We start from the raw sequence: 18,366 nt of genomic DNA on the forward strand, positions 1-18,366 counted from the left end.
TTTTTGGCATATCAAAAGAATATACTGAAAATACTGAGTTATACCGCAAACTATATTTGGTCTATAACTATACTATTACGTTTTAAATATACCATAGGTTAAAAAAAGTATACCAGATTGTTAACCGAAGCATCTAAGACTCGACAGCACCGGCCGTTTTATGTCATATAAACACAATTTTAAATAAACTAAATAAATTTTGTCTGGGTTGTTGACGCTGGTTCAGAATATATGCATATCCTTTATAGGGTCGAAGATGACTCCTTCTGCCTGTTATATACATTCTGCTAGAGTCGCAAAGTTATAATACTCTTTGTGGAAATGTAGCATCACATTGGATGCAAACACAGTAAGTATATATATCGAAGCATCTCATCATCTCTAATATTAAAACAGTATATATTATATATGTATATCTAAATATCGAATATCGATTGTTCTTTGGCCTTACGTGGCCTCACTTTTTTTAAACTTTCTTCTCTTTTGTCGTAATCCTCAAAGAATAACGACGTGTCCGCTAGTTGCTGAGTGAAATATAAAAGTAATTTATTTCATAAACATTGAAATATATAAAACTGATAAAGCGATAAAATAAAAGGATTGATGAACGAAAAGTTGCCGTGCTCAACTGAACATTATCTGTGCTGATTAAAAAAGGAATAATTGGATTTTCAACACTCTTCATTCCTACGGGTTGCCGATATAAAAAAATATTTGATCTAGTAGCCTGTGAAAAACAAAAAAAAGTACAAATAAAAAGCACAAACGTATCTAACTAAATTTCATTCAATAGCTTGAAGAAATTTGTATTGAGCTGTATTACAAAAAAAAAAAATTTAACAAAATGTCCAATATTGAAATTGAAGTAAAAGTTCGCACCAGCGATGGCAAAATATTTACTTTGAGCCCTTCGATAGTTGAGCAAATTGGAGTGCTACGAAATATGCAACCGAATGTAGAAGACGATGAGGACAATATTATACCAATGGATCGTATCAGCTCCAAAGTATTCCAATTAATAATAAAGTGGTGTAAAGGAGGATTGGACTTGAAGAATGTTAACCGATTGACTGTGGTTGACTTGATCGCTGCTGCTGATTTTCTCGAGATTCAAAGTTTGGTGGATAAAGCCACGAGTCACATTGCAGCGTTGCTTTCCTGTTATTGAAGAAATAATGTATTTAAGTTAAAGAAAAAACATGTATTGTCGTGTTTTTAAGTAATTAAATCTTTATTAAATCTCAATTTGTCGGTGATTATTATTCAATATTCTGTTGTCACTTTCATTTTTCTTTTTTCTTCATTTTTTTCCCAACCAGTAGCATCTTCATTATTTTTCTCTTCTAAGCTTATTTTGCTAATTTTACTTAACGTGTCGTTTTGCAAATCTTCACAACTATTTTCGGGTTTTGCCGTATCTTTTATACTTTTTTTTTTTGTTTTTTTGGCCTCTTACAAATTTTTTTAGTGGGCCACTCAGAAAATGCTTACAATGCTCAATTGCGGATACCTTCTTCTGGCTACTTTTGTTGATGTTTTTCAAAATCTTTTTATAATTAGTTTTTTTTCTGGTGTTCTTTTTATACTTCATTTTTATTGTTACATTACAATTGTTGTTGTTCTTCATTTAAGTTTGCGTTAATGCAACGAACGGCAACTGCAAATTGGGGTAAATCGAAATCAGATATAGAAAAGACTGTGTGAAATGCTGTACACAAAGTTGCATTGAACTAAACTCGTCACTAATGTTTTATTTTATTTTTGTTTATTTTCGTATTCTCGCATAGGTATGCAATCAATCAATCTCAATCAATCAATCTACGCGGGAGCTCGAAACCAGCGTTATGCTTCCTTTTTTTTAGCTTTCTGTTAAATATTGTTTTGTTATACAGTAGTTGTTGTTGATGTTGTTGTTTTAGTGGTGTTTTTATTTTTTGTATTGTACACTATAAATCGATTCATAGAAAAAGTGTAAATTATGCTATCCCATATTGATAGTGTTATGTATAATAGCTTCAGCTGTTCCAACTGCGTCTTCTCATATAAATAGTTGTATACATATAATATATATATAGATATATATATTGTATAGATAAGATGTATATATATATATATATATTTATACTTGCAATTTATATTGCTTAACTCTGACAATGCAACGCTTTGAAGCAAAAGACAGAGAGAGAGTGAGACAGAGACAGAGACAGAGTGTTTCCAATTCAGTTATACATACATACAATAGATTCAGATATAAAGACTGGCAGCTGACTGAACAGATCCGATAACTCTTTCAGCGAAAATCAAGCAAAAGCTTTATTCATCCGAGCCAAACTCCTATGTCTGCCCTGAAACAAGTATATTTTTCTCATTTTATTTTACTTTACTTTTTAGTCTATTTGGTTGTTTACGTTAAATTGTTGTGTCTGTGATTTTTTGCATTAGAAATATGAAACTTGCAAAGGAAGCGCCAATTTATCTTTAAACTAAGTTCGCTATATTTCATTCATTCAATTCATATGATTTTCTTTTGTTGTATATTACTAAATGTCGTTTTGAAACTGTTTACTTTATTTAATTTAAGTTTACTTTACTTTATGTTACGTTACTTTAGTTTTATTTTTACTTTAAAGTTTAAATATTCACGAGCACGCGCGAGCATTTTTAATTTGCATTTTCTGCAATTTGCAATTTCAATTTTGTTTTTTTTTTTTTTTTCGAAATTTACAATTAGGAATTTTTATTTATTTATTACTTTTTTTGGTTTTGCTTGATTATTCATAACTATTTGAATTTGCATTTGGAGTAAAAGTTTCAGTTTCCATATTCATATTTATTTCGTTTCGTAACTATTTGCAACTTGTTTTACAAAATAGATATTCATCTTTTGGGTTGATGATGCGGGTTTCTTTATTTTCGTTTTTGGTTCCATCTGTCTCTAAAATCTTACGTGTTAAGTTACTGTGTTTCTCTAAAAAAACATCATACTGGGTCCAACTTCAGTTTGTGATTCCTGATATTTTGTTGCCGTTTATTTATTAGAACTTTATCAATCATTCCGTTTTTGTCTGCTTTCCGTTTTCTATAAATGATTTTTCTTTTTTTTTAATTTTATTTGAGCATCTTTTTTTCTTTGCTGTCTTTTGCTGGGTTTTACCTATTTATCGCGATAAGTTTTCAAGTTTTATGCATTTTGGGCGATATGTATGTACATGTAAATTTAAGAAAAAATTAATAAACCAAATTAAAAACTAGAATAAATAATAAAGAGATGGTGGCAATTTTTGCTCAAATGTCTTTCAAAAAATTTTAATTTATTTTTCCGTATTTTGTTTTGTTGTTGTTGTTTTTTTACGTTCTATTATTAATGTGTTGTTTACGTTTAGGCTTTTTACAATAATCATAAATTTAAAATATAATAATATTTGCTTTAGAACTGTTCTCATATTTGTTTTTGTATAATTTATAATAATATTTTCGGTTTTTTGTTTTGTTTATTTTGTAGTTGACTTAATTCAAATCTATAAAATTTATGGAAAGCAACAGTAAAAGTAAATTTATGCTTAAACCTTAAGAATTCCTCAATGCAATCAATTTGCCTTTTTGACTTGAATAAGTGTTTAATTTATTTATATTAATTTTCTCACTTTAATTATTTATCAAAATGTGTGTGTGTGTTGTGTATATAATTTTGTTGCTGGTTTTTCTTTTGTTTGTTTTGTGTTTTTTCTTCCGTTTGTTATATAATATAATACATAATTGCCTTGACTGAAGAGTTTAACAAATCGACTTATAACACATCTACACAAGACGAGAATTGATATTTTGATTTACGTTCAAGTTGGGTTCCAAAAAAAAAAACGTGATTTATTTACATACAATTAACAAAAGAAAATAGAAATAGAAACACAAATATACGTACAGAAAATATATAACTTAAAATTAGAAAACCGAGCGGAATTCGCAATTAACAGAAATCTTAAAAGATGTTTTCATCGCGGCATTTCTTTTCTTCTTCTTTCCTTTCTACTTCTGTTCCTCTTCTTGTTTTAACTATTTGTTGCCATTTAAAAATGTTATTTGCATTACGTTTCTCTTTTTTTTTATTTATTGTGTGTTCATCTCTCATTTTAGATTTATTTTTATATATATATATTTTTTTTGTAATTTTTTTGTGATTTTTTTTTGTTTGTTTTGTTTTCTTAATGTTTTGCTTTTAGATATTTGTTGACAATTTGATGCTGCACAAAATACAATTGCTGTTTGGGTTGATGTTGTAATTTGTTGGAAAGTTGCTGCCATTGCAATCGTCATGGCCTATGGAATCTGCAAAAGAACAACGACAAAAAAATTACAAAAGTTGAGATTAGTTTCCAGAGTTCAGTTTCAGTTTCCGTTTTTGTTTCAGGGCAAAAAGTTAAAGCGTCAAAGTGCGACACTCTTTCTCGCTCTGGGAGTTTGTTGGATTTCATTTCTGATTAGAGCTCACACTCTGACAACTTTTTAAGTTACTTTAAAGTTGAAACTGAATTTCAGGGCTGTCTGGCAAATATTTGTCCAGCTTATTTGTGACTATCTCTCTTGCTTTCTGTCTGCTTGTCTAATTTGTAAGCCCGCCGCCAGTTCAAGTTGCTCTGCAATCAGTTAGTTAAAGTGCAAATGCTTTGCGAGGCATTCCGCGTAGGGCTTTAAGTACAACTTGAATGCCATGCCACAAAATCCAAAAGCCATTACAAAAAACAAGAGGAAAAAAAAAGTAGGCTGCTGTCCCTGGCACAGCAGCAGTAAAAAGTGCAGTTCGGGGAAATGGAAAATAGAAATGTCGAAAGAAATAAAAAGAATAGAAAATACGACAAAACGCAGTTACCACAGAAAGTCCTTTGTGGCCACATACACACACACACACATATAGCATGAACAATGTGCACAAGTGGTCAACTGGACTAGGGAACAGCTGCCGAATAGAAGTGGCAAGAGTGATGGCGATGGCTAAAACAGCGACTGCGACTGTGACTGAACTGTGCACGTGACACTTCATTGGGCATTTGGCAATTTTGTCGATTTTCTCGATTTTGTTACTGGCATTGATATTTCGAATTGGTGGAATGAGTTTGGCTTTAACCAAGGACACACAGAGAATGTTTAATTGCTGCAAATTTGTGAGCGTACCTCGTCAGATGGCGACTGCCCTCGTGGACTGCCATTTCGGAGGACTTGAACTCGTTCAGCTCCTTGCGTATGGCGGCCTTATCCTTTGGCGTCAGTCTTGTCCATGGCTTGTCCGCCCGCCGATCGTAATCATGCGCCTGCGTCACCTCAATGTAATCGTTGAAGCGTATGATCTTCTTCTCCTTGAGCTCCTCGACGGTGGGCCGAAAACTGAGCTTGCGCAATAGATACGACTTCTTCTCCTCCTTTTGTTTCTTCTCCTCGGCGGGTGATTGAGCTAAGCAATTGAAAATAAAACAATTAATATACAATTCAATATATATAATATAAATTTTCTTACTTTTCAGTATGTTACGCTCCACCAACTCCTCGGCGGTGGGTCGCATCGATAGCCGTCGGATTAGGCGCGCTCCAATCGCCTCCTTGGACTCCTTGAGCTCATTGTCGTTGACCTGATGCAAAATGTTTCGATTAATCAGATCCTGTTTGTCCGGCCGCAGTTGCAGTTTCAATGACAGCGATTCCTTGCGCGCCAGTTTCGCCAATCGTGTGTTATCGTTATCATCGTCGCGATAGACAATGTGACCATCACTCTCGTCGCTATCGCTGCTGCTCTCGCGTATCACAAACGGCCTCGTGTTCTCCTTGTTCTCGACGGTGCATGGCAATTGAATATTGAACATTTGCTGCCTGCTGTGGGAAATGGGGTGAACAACATATGCATTAGTAAATAACTATAAATCAGTTAAAGTACAGCTCTAATCATACTAATCATTAGCTTGCTCACGTTTCACATACACCAAAAGAAATAAATAATAAGAAGTAAAGGAGGGAGCATGCATAATAACAAACATACTACGACACTTTGATTTGCACTCGGCAATCTCGCAAGGGCAATCTGCCCAGATTTACATACTCCACACACACACACATATGCATGCAGTTGGTTTAATTTATTCATCTTCCTGCATAACTCTGAGGCACATGTCCTTAAAGTTTTTTTGTTGCTACCAAAATCCTTTTGCCTGGCTTTTAGTCTCTCGTTTTTGCTGCTGCTGTTGCGGCAATTTGTTGTTTTCTTTTAGCTGCTTGCTTTCTTTCTTTTTTTTTTAACGACACGTGTGCGGAGCACATCTGGCAACTCATTCGCATACATTTACCACACACAGAACAGAGAAGAAGAGAGAGAGTTGGCTTTGTACTTAAAGCTGTCACTGTTGCTGTGGCTGAAAAGCCCACCCAGAATGCTATATCCTGTCAGGCGCATCCGCAACACTTTCGCATTAAGAGTATACACACACACACACACACACACACACACACACACTCGCATCGCATCGGAGCGTTGTCTATGGCTGCCACATTACCATGCAAAACGAGTTCAAAACGAATTATGCAAGTCACCTACGCTTGCTTCATACCCTTTCCTTCTTTCCTTTCCCTTTTCAAACAAAATTGCAATTACTTGCAAATAAATAAAGTACGCAATCTATTGGCCAGTTGAGATTGTACGGAAAACTCGTTTAAAGTGGCAGCTTCTTTCTTTCCTTTTTTTAATTAAATTTAATTTCATTTTTCTACATTCTACGTTCTCTCGCTTTTTATCTTAAATTGCATTTAATTTATAAAAATGCTTTGCAACTTGAGCAACCGTTTGCAGAAATCTCTCTTAATCAAACGCCAGCAAACAGCAAATTACTGAAATTGAGCTTCTCTCAAGTGCTTCTCTTGTTTAGTTTTCATTGCTTTTCTCGCTGCGCCTCGTCAGATTGCTTTCAAATTAAAATAAGTACTTCGTGTACTTTGTGCTTTTTGCTTGCAATTAAACGTTAGTTTATAATACAATTAAATCGCAATCTTAAAACAAAATTACATTTTCTGAGAAATCTAAACCGTATTAAAGCAATTAACTTGCCGACGGGATAATCATAATGTTGAAGGAAGTTATTATTCCAAGAAATTTCAAAGTTTATAAAACTTAACTTTATTTATAGAATTTACTTCAGTTCGAGGAATACCAAATTCGAATATTCGAAATATTAAACTGCGTTAGATTTTTTATCTGTTATTTTACTTTATATTTTCTTTCTCTTCCAAATGCACTGCAAAGCCAGCATATCCTTGCTGCCCTTTCCTGCGTTTATCACTATGGCAAAAGTGTCCATTTGCTTCTTGCACAATTTATGATAAATATGTAACAATTTTGCATTTCCCGTTCAGTTGGTTCATTTTCACGCTTTGCTGCAGACGCTTTGCATACTCTGTCTCACTGTGAGTTAAAAAGGGTAAGGAAAGGGAGGAAGCTGAGCTATTTGGGCGTGGCTAAAGAGGTTCAGAGGTTGAGGGGGACTCGCATGTGCGGTTGCCTCCAATTGAGTTTCGATTATGCCGCATCGCTGGCTACAGGAATCAACTTGTGGAACATGTCAACTGTCATCATTTTTTTCCTTAAGGTTTTTCAGTTTCATTCTTTCGGCTTATTATAATGAGAATCACTTGTCAGAACTGTTTTCCTCTTAAACCGTAGTGTGTTTTTTGTTATTGCTTTGACATGCAGCGTGTCACATACAATATTAAATTAAAATGATGATGATGCTTTGTAATATCTTCTTCGTTCGTGTTGCTCAACAAGATTCCTCGGAAAGTGAGCGCGCGTAATTTGAAATGAAATCTTGTTTCCAAATGAAACACATGCAACGGGCCAAAAAAAGAGAGCAAATAACAACAAAAAATAAAAGTAAACGAAAACTTTTATGGCACACGCTCATACACATACACATCCAGAAATACATATATATATACGACATTGAGGGGCAAGTGTTGAAGGAGAGTTGGTTGAGGAAGAGAAGGAGGAAATAGAGGAGAGTCGGCAGCGGCATATGAGAAAATGAAACTTAACAGCAAACACAACCAAAAAGTTAGTAATTTAATACTAAAGCAAAACAACAAAATAAATATAAAAGTGTGTGTGTGTGTGTGTTGTGCGGGTGTGTGCGAGGGGTTGCAGTGAGAGTGTTGTCAGGTTGTTGTGTCTGCTTCCTCTGCTGCTGCTGCTGTTGCTGCTGCGTCTTTTGTCTTTGGTGAAGTGGGCAGTGTTGAAAGTTTAATCAAAGCACATAACCAAAAATATGATTTTTAAGGTGCATGGGGAGGAGCTTGATGGCGAGCTGCAAGGGGGAGGAAAGTGCGTAATTTCTGGAATTTGTTTCACTTCAAGCACCTTGACAATTTTCTCGACAAAAGTATTTTAATATGCAGTAAAGGCTTTAAGATATTTTTAAATGCCTAAAATATTTTTAGAAATTTATCTTCAAGTTTTGAGCCAATTTTATATTTAAATTGTTTTAATATTTTTTATATGCAATTTATAAAGTTTCATTTTATGCTTATTATTTTTTAAAATATGCTAAAGCTCGAAGTGAAATGAGATAATTTCGACAACAAAGAAACTAAACTAGTAATCAGAAAGAGTTGGAGAGATAAAGTCAGGGAGTGAATGAGTGAGTGAGTGAGGGGGTTACAGAGCGGGGTGGTGGTGGGGGGAGGATATACACTAAAAGCGTTTTGGCATACGTTCCACATAACAAATAAATTAGCTAAAAAATGTTTACCATATTCTAATCCGTGGTCGTAGTATAGGCCTGATTTCGAGGTACGTTTCGGGTTGTATTTGGTTGATTGATTGTATTGATTGATTGATTGATTGATTGTTGTAATAGTAGAGGTATTTTGTAGGTTGTTGTAGTAGTTGTTGTTGTAGATAGAGACAGACAGATAGAGAGAGCGAGAGGGGGAGGTGGTAGAAGAACGTGTTGACCACGCACACACAAAAAACAAAGAACAGAAACAAAAATGAGGATCAATTAAAGAGTTGTTATCGATAAATATTATTTAACAAATTTCATAAACGCAAACAAGAGTTGCGGGGCGGGGTGGGTCAGGGTCGGGTACGAGGGGGGAACGTTATCAATTTGTTGCAGCACAAATGTGATGATTATAGAGAAAAAGGAAGATAGAGAGAGAAAGTGTTAAGTAAAAAGAACAATTTCAAACTACAAATAAAATGAAGGTTTTTTGGGGGGTCTCTACGCAAAGTAACAAAGTGTGTGGGGGGAGGGGCATCATATACTCACTTCAGCGAATAGTTGTTGCCCGTCGCATCCTGACGCACCACCAACGGACGCTGGCTGGCCGATTGTTGGGCAGCCGCTGCAGCAGCGGCGGCCATGGAACCGATGCCACCGTTGCTATTGGAAATTGCGGCGGCGGTGGCATTGCTGTGCTGTTGCTGCTGATGCTCCTGTGTGGGCGTGACGGGCGTGGAGGCGGAGTTGGCGGGTCCCTTCTTCTTCAGTGCCGATTTGAGAGGAACTGCATTTGGTTTTGGCTCTTTGGCTGGAATTTCCTCGACACGCTGTGTGTCCATCACACGCACATGGTTGCCAGCGACGCCGCCATACGGCGCATACTCATCATCCGAGTCGAGCTCGTCCTGGTCGGGATCATGATCTGTGAAGCAAAGTGTTGTCTTTTAGTTGTACATCAATTGTAAGGCAGATATAGCATTCAATATAGCTTTAATTGTGGGTCAAAGGGGGGCACTAGCATAGTTTTATGAAGTGCGCATTTGTAATGAGCTGAAGCTAGCCTTTCGGGGTGTGTGTTTGTGTGTGTGTGTGTTTCTAGTTTCTTGTTTCTTTCATCTTTACCATCATAATCGTAGTCCTGCTGGTAGTCCTGATCGTTCATGGCGCCTGGCCCGTGCGGTCGTCCAGCGATGAGCGTGGGGCTCGGCGTGGAGAACATTGGCGGCGGTGGGATGGGTCCAATCTCCGATACGGGTATCGGTGGCTCTGGCAGCTCGCTGAGCATCACGCCCGGCGGCAGTTTGCCACCGGCGTATGGCGGTGGTGTGCTACCCGGTGGTCCACCCACCATTTTGCCATCGTCGCCGCCATCTAAAAACAATTCGGGTTTACAGTACACAATCGAGGGGCAAACATTACACAAAGAGAGAGAGAAAGGGAGAGAAGAGAGAGGCAACACAAATAGTGAGTGAATATATGAGTTTCTTTTGCTAGCATGTGAATCAAATGTGTGTGTGAGGTGTGTGCAAGTATGTGTGTATGTTGTGTGTGTGTGTGTGTGTGTGTGAGTGGATGTGGTGTAATGTGTATGCTGTGTGAGTGTGTTGTTGGGATCGTAACGGGGCAAGGAAACCAGCTTAATGAATCGATGTAAGCCACAAAAGTAACTACGGAGCTTGTTTAAGTTTTGCGATTACTAAAATCAAATGTAATATCGGAAATGTACAATCGAAATACTAATAACATTTCAATTAATTTATTTGAGCACAATTCTGACTGCTTTACTAATTTTATATTAATTTTATACTAAGTTTGCGATGTATGTATATGAACTGAGTTATGAATTATTTTAGTAGTCTATAAGTATGATATCAATTTACTATCGATCACATAATATCGATAAACATTTACTATTGCATTTGACAAGCGTTTGAAAAGAAAATTTAAGCATTCAATACTGTTTATCACTATTGCAAGAGTTAATTTAAATAACCATATTAATTTGACTTGGACATTTAATTTACTATATTGGTTTGACTTTTCCAAGTTAACACTAAACTTTGTTAAAACGATTCCTCTATTCATATATGATTATTGTATTTTAACGGTAAGTTTAAGCAACCCAATTAATTGGTGTTATAATTCATACGAGTAAAATGGTTTTTCATCATTAAATCAACTTTCCTTTTTGCAAGTTAATTTTATTTTGTTATTTAATTTATAATATGTAAAATTTCAGCTAATAAAATTTTTATTAATTGAACGATAGTAATTATGGCATTCAAAAACAAATACTATCGATTTTAATTGTTTATTATCGACTGGTTTCCTTTCCCTGTTTCGGGGTCTGTTTGTAAACTACGCTAACTAGCATTTTGTGTGCTACACAACAATCAAATCGGTCGAGCGTCTACTTACAATGCTCGTTGTGATAGCAAATGTTGACTCCTCGCCGCGACAGCTTGTTGCTGCCGCCGAGAGTATTGGGCCGCTCCTGTTTGTTATTGGAATCGGACTGGTTGTTGTGTTGTTGCTGCTGCTGCTGTTGGTGCATGCCACCAGCTCCGATGCCACCGCCACCGGGTGGCGGCAGCATGGAACCCTGGCATGTCGGTTGCTCAATGTTCGGTGTTGATAATGTGCCATTGCCACCGTGTTGTTGTGCATCAGTCTTGTCTTTTCTTGGTTCTGCAAATAAAGAGAAAGAGAGAGGAAGGCAATGAGTGAAAAGTTTTCAATGGATGAGTAAAGAGAATAAGCTGTATAACGACTGAAAGCAACTAATTTACGAGCATGTGCCAAACAAACTAGACAGACAGACCGAGACAGAGACAGAGACGGAACCAAAGACGTAGACCGACAGTAGCATGTGGGCCCCACTGCGTATACTTGATGAGCTTTTACATTAATTGTTATGGTGGCTGCTTTGGTGGTTTTCTCGGTTTCCTCGGTTTCTCCTGACCACACGAGCAGCAGCACCAGCAGCAGCTGGCACCATTGAAAATTGCCTGGCCGAGAGCTGAGAGCAGAGCCTCATCTATGCCCAGGCCACTTGAGTGGCCGCAAAACACTCAAACACACTCATCCACATATTCACATACACACTCACACTCGCAGTTGTTCGTCTTTTGTCTCTTGTCCATTTTACATTCCCCGGCTGCTGCTGCTTCCCTCGTTTTGCACTCTGTTGGTCAAGTGTAATATTTTTAATTGTTGTTTAAGGGTTAAGCATTCGGGTCTCTGCAGAGCCACCAAACACTGTGTGGCCCCGACCACATTTGGACAGTCGTGGCCAGAATAAATGCCCAACGGACAGTTGAAAACTGAATGAATACAAACTGCTGTTGTTCTTTATCTCGTTGTTGTTATTGTCGTTGTTGTCCTTGTGTAAGTGGGCCGACCTCGTTAATAATGAGAAATGGCAAACAATTAAGTGCCAGTTTATTTGAGTATAAAAGCAGCAGTGCTTAACTACACTAGTCAACAAATTGGGCCCAATAACATGTTACAATTCCTTGGGCATTACATAATGCATACAAAATTATTAATTAATAATCATGAATACAAAAACATTAATTTAAGTAGGGGACGACTAATATCAAATTATTATAATACCAATTCAAGGCATTTTATTTTAGTTATTTTCATGCATTCCCACCGAAATTAACTTGTAGAGGAGTATTGATATACCAAATATAGTTTTGAGTACTTTTTCGGCATTTGAATTTAGTATATTTATTAAATAATTCTATAGTTTTGCTTGTATTGAGCAAATATTGGCTTCGGTATATGGATATTTTTAGGTATATTCATTTGGTACATAAATAATACCGCTATGTTTTGCTTTTATTGAAATTATTCAACATAATAGCAAATCGATATCAAAGTCTACGGTAATTTTTGGTATTTTTTCGGTATATTAATTTGGTCTACACACAGTTTTGCTTTTATTGAAAATGGCTGGTCGATATCTCACAGTCGAGTACAGTCAACTATAACTTTCTTATTTGCTTTCAATTATTCTTATTCATTTTCCTTGCTTCAAAATCCACGTTGACTAGTGATACTTGTAAGAGCAAAAACTTATCTCTATTTGCGCAGCATTTAAGCCTGGAATTATGTAAGAACGCATACAAAAGAATGCTGAATGGCACTCGGGAAAAAGTGAGAGTGCTGCACACGAAATGTGAAATTGAGCAAAGAGATAATTGTCAGACAGACAGTTTATTTCATAGAAATATATATAGTATAGAAAGAGCTATATCATTTCCACTTCAGCAAGTCAAACCAAAAGTCAAAGACCGGAAATTGCTTGCTAACCCATTTTCCGACTATTTTAATCAAGCATAACAAATGAAGTTTCCTGTCCCAGAAGAAGAGCCAGAGAAGTGTCGGACTAAGAAAATAACCAAAAGTGAAATGGACGGGCAATCGGCACGATATCATTTTCCACATGCCTGAAAAACAATTAAGAGGAAATTCCTAACAAGTGCTTAAATACTTTTCAGTCATTAAAAAAAAATCAATGTTACACTTGACAGACAGCTGCGGGGAAGCTGCTGAAGAGTTGTGGGTGGAAAATTGAAAATCTGCGCATTTCCCACAAAGTTATTTATGGTCTAAGCAGATGAAAATATCTTGATTTCGCATCGGAGATCGGTGAACGAATATTCATGGTGGCAATTAATTGCCAAATTAAGTACATAAAACCCAAACAACTGCAACACTAACAAATTCATAAATAAGCAACAGCAAATGTGTGTGGGAAAAACTAAATGAAAATGGAATGAAATGCAGAAATGCACAGCGTTAACCAATTTTGCTAATCACACGTAAATAAATATCAAAAGCGCGTTTAAATACACCGAAAGAACATGGGCCTAAAAGGGGGGGCGTGGCAGGTGTTGCAAACTATTTGAAACAGATACAAATTCCGTTGGCCAAAAGCCAACACAAAAAAAGGCTAGTGCGAAAAGATGCGGCAGTGAATGAGAGAGAGAAGACCTGAGTTGACGTGTTTGCAAAAATATTTAGAAATAAATAAAAACATTAAACAAATACATATATTTATATTTATATATATCTCTCGCGTATTTCGTTTTGTTTGTTGTTTGACAGGGCGATGCGAGTGATGAAGTAATGAAATAATTTTGAAAGCCAAGAGAAAATGTTTTCATGCATCAAGTTCATGATGTCTACGAGTCTAGAGGGCAGCCAAAAGAGAGCGAGAGAGAGAGAGAGAGAGAGAAGGCGGAAAAATAGAGGGAAAAAGGATGAGGCAACAGCTTGGACCAAAGTGCTCTGCAGAATATTTTAATGAATTTATGTGCTTGTCAAATTATGGCGACAAATGTCTTTGTATTAACTGGCACAATGTTGTCTCCCTCGCACTCTCGCTGTCTCTAGAAATTTATGAGCTGACAGCAGTCAGTAGTACCGGCAACAACAGCCGCTGGCAAGAATTATAGCATAAACATAAACAAATTTGCAACTTTGAGTAAGGTTCAGCACATTTAAGCCGCCCCGAAATGAAACCGAAATGAAGATTAATGCCCCGTAATTTAATGTATGGAAAATCTAAGCATTTAATTGAATATTTAATTGATCTCTCTCAAAAGCAAAAGCTTGCAGCTTCTTCCCCAAATTCCGAAATGCTGCACATATATCAATTTGATTATCAACACAATCTCCACACATTTCGCATTCTCTGTGCGCACTCTAATGACAATATTAATTAGGCAGAAAGTTTAGTCTGCTAATTAGCCAGCTGCCCGCCTGTCTGCTGTGCTGTGCTGCGCTGCCTTTTAATCAATTACGAGTCGCAAGTCCAAGGCTCAAGTCCAAGCGTCTCTCACACATGCCAATAAGTAGGCAATATGAAATTCGTGCGAGTGTGTGTGTATGTGTGTGTGTGTGGGCGTTGTTGTGTGACGTCATTGGGAATTGCAATTCCATCGAGAACAATGCACAGATTTATTTATAATTCAGAGCAACAGGAAAAAAAAGTGAACAATGCAGAGAATTTTTGGAAAGAAGCCGCAAATTAATTGTGCGGCTTCATGTTTGGCCAAGGCAAACACAATGCAAACAACCGGGCACAGAAAACAAGGCTCACAAACAAGGCCCTAACAAGCGGCAAATACCCTGTATACAAATTAAGTAAACGGGCAATGAACAGTTACGATTAGCAGCAGCAATGCATTAAGTTGATTTTAATGTGTGAATAAATTCATTCTATTTATTTCATTTACAGGGTATCTGCAGCTGTCATTTATGCTAATCAAGCTCGACAGTCAGTTGTTGTTATTGTGGTTTTGCTTTTGTTTTCAACTCAGGATTTTTGCGCTCTGACAGCGTGTGGATATTTGATAAATAAACAATGAGGGTGGCCTGCGAGGACAGGCCAGGACGAACCACAGCACCGCAGAGCACAAAAAACCAAATGCTCGACTCGACTCAACTCGACTCGATGCCTTTTCATAGTCTAATTTTCATTTCGACAAAAGGGGCAATGTGCGGAAGGCTCTGCAACTGAGCAATGCTACAGTTGGCCTTTGGGGAATACAGCAAAATAATAAAAAAAAGGCAACACACACATGTGTGAATGTTTGTTGGGCTTCTGACGTCACTCAAAATGAGCGCTGGCTGCGGCTCTGGCTCCAGAGAAGCTGTCAAATGCCTGTGACATTTATTACGTTAACCATACGCCCGAGTGGCCAGCTGGCTGTCAGCCTACCAGCAGCAAGCCTGGCTGATTTGAGTAAGGTTTCACTTTAATAACGTTTGCAACAGCAACAACAACTGCCAAACAGTTGCCACGCCCATTGCCTCTTCTTCTCGCTTTGGCCTTAACACGTATACGCAATGTGGTGCACATAAATTTGTTACGGCCGCCAACGAAAATCAACGCCCCGACATAATTCATTAAATTTAATTAATGGCACATCGTTAAAGTGCAACTGCCACGCCCACCTGTGTGACTCAGACGCGCGCCTTGAATTTCCCGCACTTGCATTTGCTTTTAGCATATATTGAAATTGCATTACGCTGAGTCAAAGATCTTTGTCACACATTTTTCTTTTCCTTCTCCCATTCGGACCATAATTTGCATACTATAAAGTATGTTTTGTCGTTTCGAATTTGACATTTGTTTGCTGCTCGAGGCACGATTCACATTTATGTTGAAGAAGCGACTCGAGAGGGATGCCATTTGCCATTTTTCCTGGCTCAGTCAGTAAAAACGTTTTGTACTTTTCGATTGCTGCTGCTGCTCGTCCTCTTCCCATCTGTCAACAAACACTTCAACTATGAAATGCTTGCCTCAAATTTTATTGATTGAAACACACATTTCATACACACACACACACACACACAGTACATGCATACAACAGCTGCTGATATTGTCATTTGCTCTTAAGTGAAAAGAACAATGTGAAGAACATGTTTTCTCTGCGGAGCTGTGTGCGCTCTGCATTTCCAATGTTCCTTGAGGACAAATGTAATTGATTGAAATATATATTTCATTGGAAGTTCCAACTCCTCGCAAACATGGCCAATCGATGTCGAAGTAAATTTTATGCAGAATTCAAGTGCAGAAATTTCTCTTCTTTGCTGTTACTTGATTTGCTTTAAACATCCTTAATAAGCTGGTTAAACGTTATATAATTCTAACTTGTATGAATTACGGAGAATTGTTAAACACCACTCAACAGCATTTAAAAGTTGTCTCAAGATTAAATTTACTAGGAATATCTCAATCAATCAGACGCAGAAATTCAATCGAATTTAATTCAACACTTTTTACGTATTTTTCTCGTAACCCAATTCAAATAAAATTTGTTATTAGCTTTTCAGTTTCTCATATTTGTTTTTGATTTTTGTATATTACATTTTTGGCTGTTGTCGCATAATCAGTTGCCTCTTCAAGTGCTTTTGATTTGTTTTTCCCTCCAAATATGCATATTTCTGATCATTTTTTTATTAGATATTCCATGCGAGTGCATGGCTAACTTTTGAGTCTTAGGCCATCAGCTGCCACAAAAGTAATTTAACATTTCTTCAAAAATTCCAAGAGCCCTTAGCACTTAGCATGCCTTGAGGCACTTGTCAAACCGCATTTACTTAATATCCACAAAAATTCGAGAAGCGCAACTTCACTCAAAGACGTCAGCTTATAAGTGTATTACACTTGAACTTTGCCCTTTCGATCTCGCTTTCGCTTTCGCTCTCCAATGTTTATTTTCAATATATACGCTTTTTTTATTTGTTGCTGTTGTTACTTTAGGTTTTATTCTTGGCAAAAGGTGTGTAGGCGCTGTTGCGGTGTCGTCGACACATTGGCCCACAATTGCGTGAACTGGCAAAATGCGTTTGGCATTTCGAGACTTGAATACAAAAATAAACAACAATCTCTCAGCATCAGATCACAGCAAGGGGAAAGGGAGTGCGAAGAAAAAAATACCTTAGGAGCAATTAAAAGTTTTTATGCTGCAATCTTGTCGAGTGTGTAAGGGAAGACAGCGGGCAGCCAATTAAATGGCGATTAAAAATAAATTAAGTTTACTTTATGCACGAATTGTTAAAAACCAAATGGCAAAAGCAAACACAACACACAACAAAAACTGAAGCTGAACTGAACTGAACTGAATTGACTGAAAAGGCAGCGCGTATAAATAAATAATTTGCGCCTAGTGTCTGGAGCAGAAAAACACACACACAGAGAATATCGTAACATGAAATTGTGTATAAAGGTGAAGGCCGTATGGCCTCATAATACAGTCATCAAAAGCAAACTTGGCCAGCTATGCAATCTACACACACACAACACACTAAGAACGATAGAGAGAGAGAGAGATATACACATAGTGATATCTAAAAATAAACCTCTTGAAATATTTTTTTCGTCGTTGCCGCATTTTTGATGCGATTAGCCAGAGATTTGTTGTCGTCGTGTCTTAGCAACCTAATTCGAATGCAAAACAAATCCCCCCAATGAAATCTCTGACAAACTGAAATATCGAAATTAATTTAATTTCGTACCCTCTTCTGTATTCTCTGGGCCTGTCAAAGGTGTCGGCTGTTGTCTGCCTTTTATATCATTTAATGGAACGTGGGCGTCTCAATTGGAATAGTTTTTGTCAGTTCCGATTCTTTTGTGTACAAAGTGTTAATAGTTTTTTCTTTCTCGTTTTGAGGCAGTCAATTAGCCTAATGCCTAAAGCGCAAATACTTGTCATTCATTAATGTATGAATAACGCGTTGCAAGTTTTTTTTGTTTACATTGAAAATATTTATTGATGCTGTGCAATTCTTTCTACTGCTTACACAAAAATTTATATATAGAAGATTTACTGCCAATTCATTCTGATGAGCGCGCACAACACAACGTTATACATTTAGGTGAATCTAGGGGAATATAAATATAGTATTGAATGGATATTCAATAAATCATGTTGTAGATTCCAAGTGCTCGAAGCAACAATAATAAATTATTGATTGTTTAGAGCATCGAATGGAAATAACTGAATGGATAAACTAGCAATATATCGTTGATGTAGTTTATATAAAATAAATATGTTTATTTCAATCATTTCTTTGATATTTACTATAAACT

The 18,366-nt window shown here is 36.8% G+C and overlaps 1 protein-coding gene across 13 annotated transcripts in view; it reads right to left on the reverse strand.

Annotated features, from left to right (window-relative positions):
* Positions 1 to 2,657: 2,657 nt before the first annotated feature.
* LOC133840839 (phosphatase and actin regulator 4) overlaps positions 2,658 to 18,366 on the reverse strand; it is a 139,639-nt gene continuing 123,930 nt past the window's right edge. For 5 of the 13 annotated variants that reach the window (XM_062272955.1, XM_062272951.1, XM_062272947.1 and 2 more), the window contains 7 exons: positions 11,172 to 11,441; positions 9,876 to 10,124; positions 9,300 to 9,675; positions 8,778 to 8,807; positions 5,507 to 5,859; positions 5,167 to 5,443; positions 2,658 to 4,323 (listed from right to left, as the gene is read on the reverse strand). In XM_062272955.1, the coding sequence (XP_062128939.1) occupies positions 4,308 to 4,323; positions 5,167 to 5,443; positions 5,507 to 5,859; positions 8,778 to 8,807; positions 9,300 to 9,675; positions 9,876 to 10,124; positions 11,172 to 11,441 (1,571 nt within the window). In that variant the 3' untranslated portion in view covers positions 2,658 to 4,307. The remainder of the gene's footprint in view (positions 4,324 to 5,166; positions 5,444 to 5,506; positions 5,860 to 8,777; positions 8,808 to 9,299; positions 9,676 to 9,875; positions 10,125 to 11,171; positions 11,442 to 18,366) is intronic. The other 8 variants (XM_062272956.1, XM_062272952.1, XM_062272949.1 and 5 more) reach the window with 4 other exon arrangements.

The sequence above is a fragment of the Drosophila sulfurigaster genome, chromosome 3 (genome assembly GCF_023558435.1).
Source record: "Drosophila sulfurigaster albostrigata strain 15112-1811.04 chromosome 3, ASM2355843v2, whole genome shotgun sequence".
Classification (NCBI taxonomy): Eukaryota; Metazoa; Arthropoda; class Insecta; order Diptera; family Drosophilidae; genus Drosophila; species Drosophila sulfurigaster.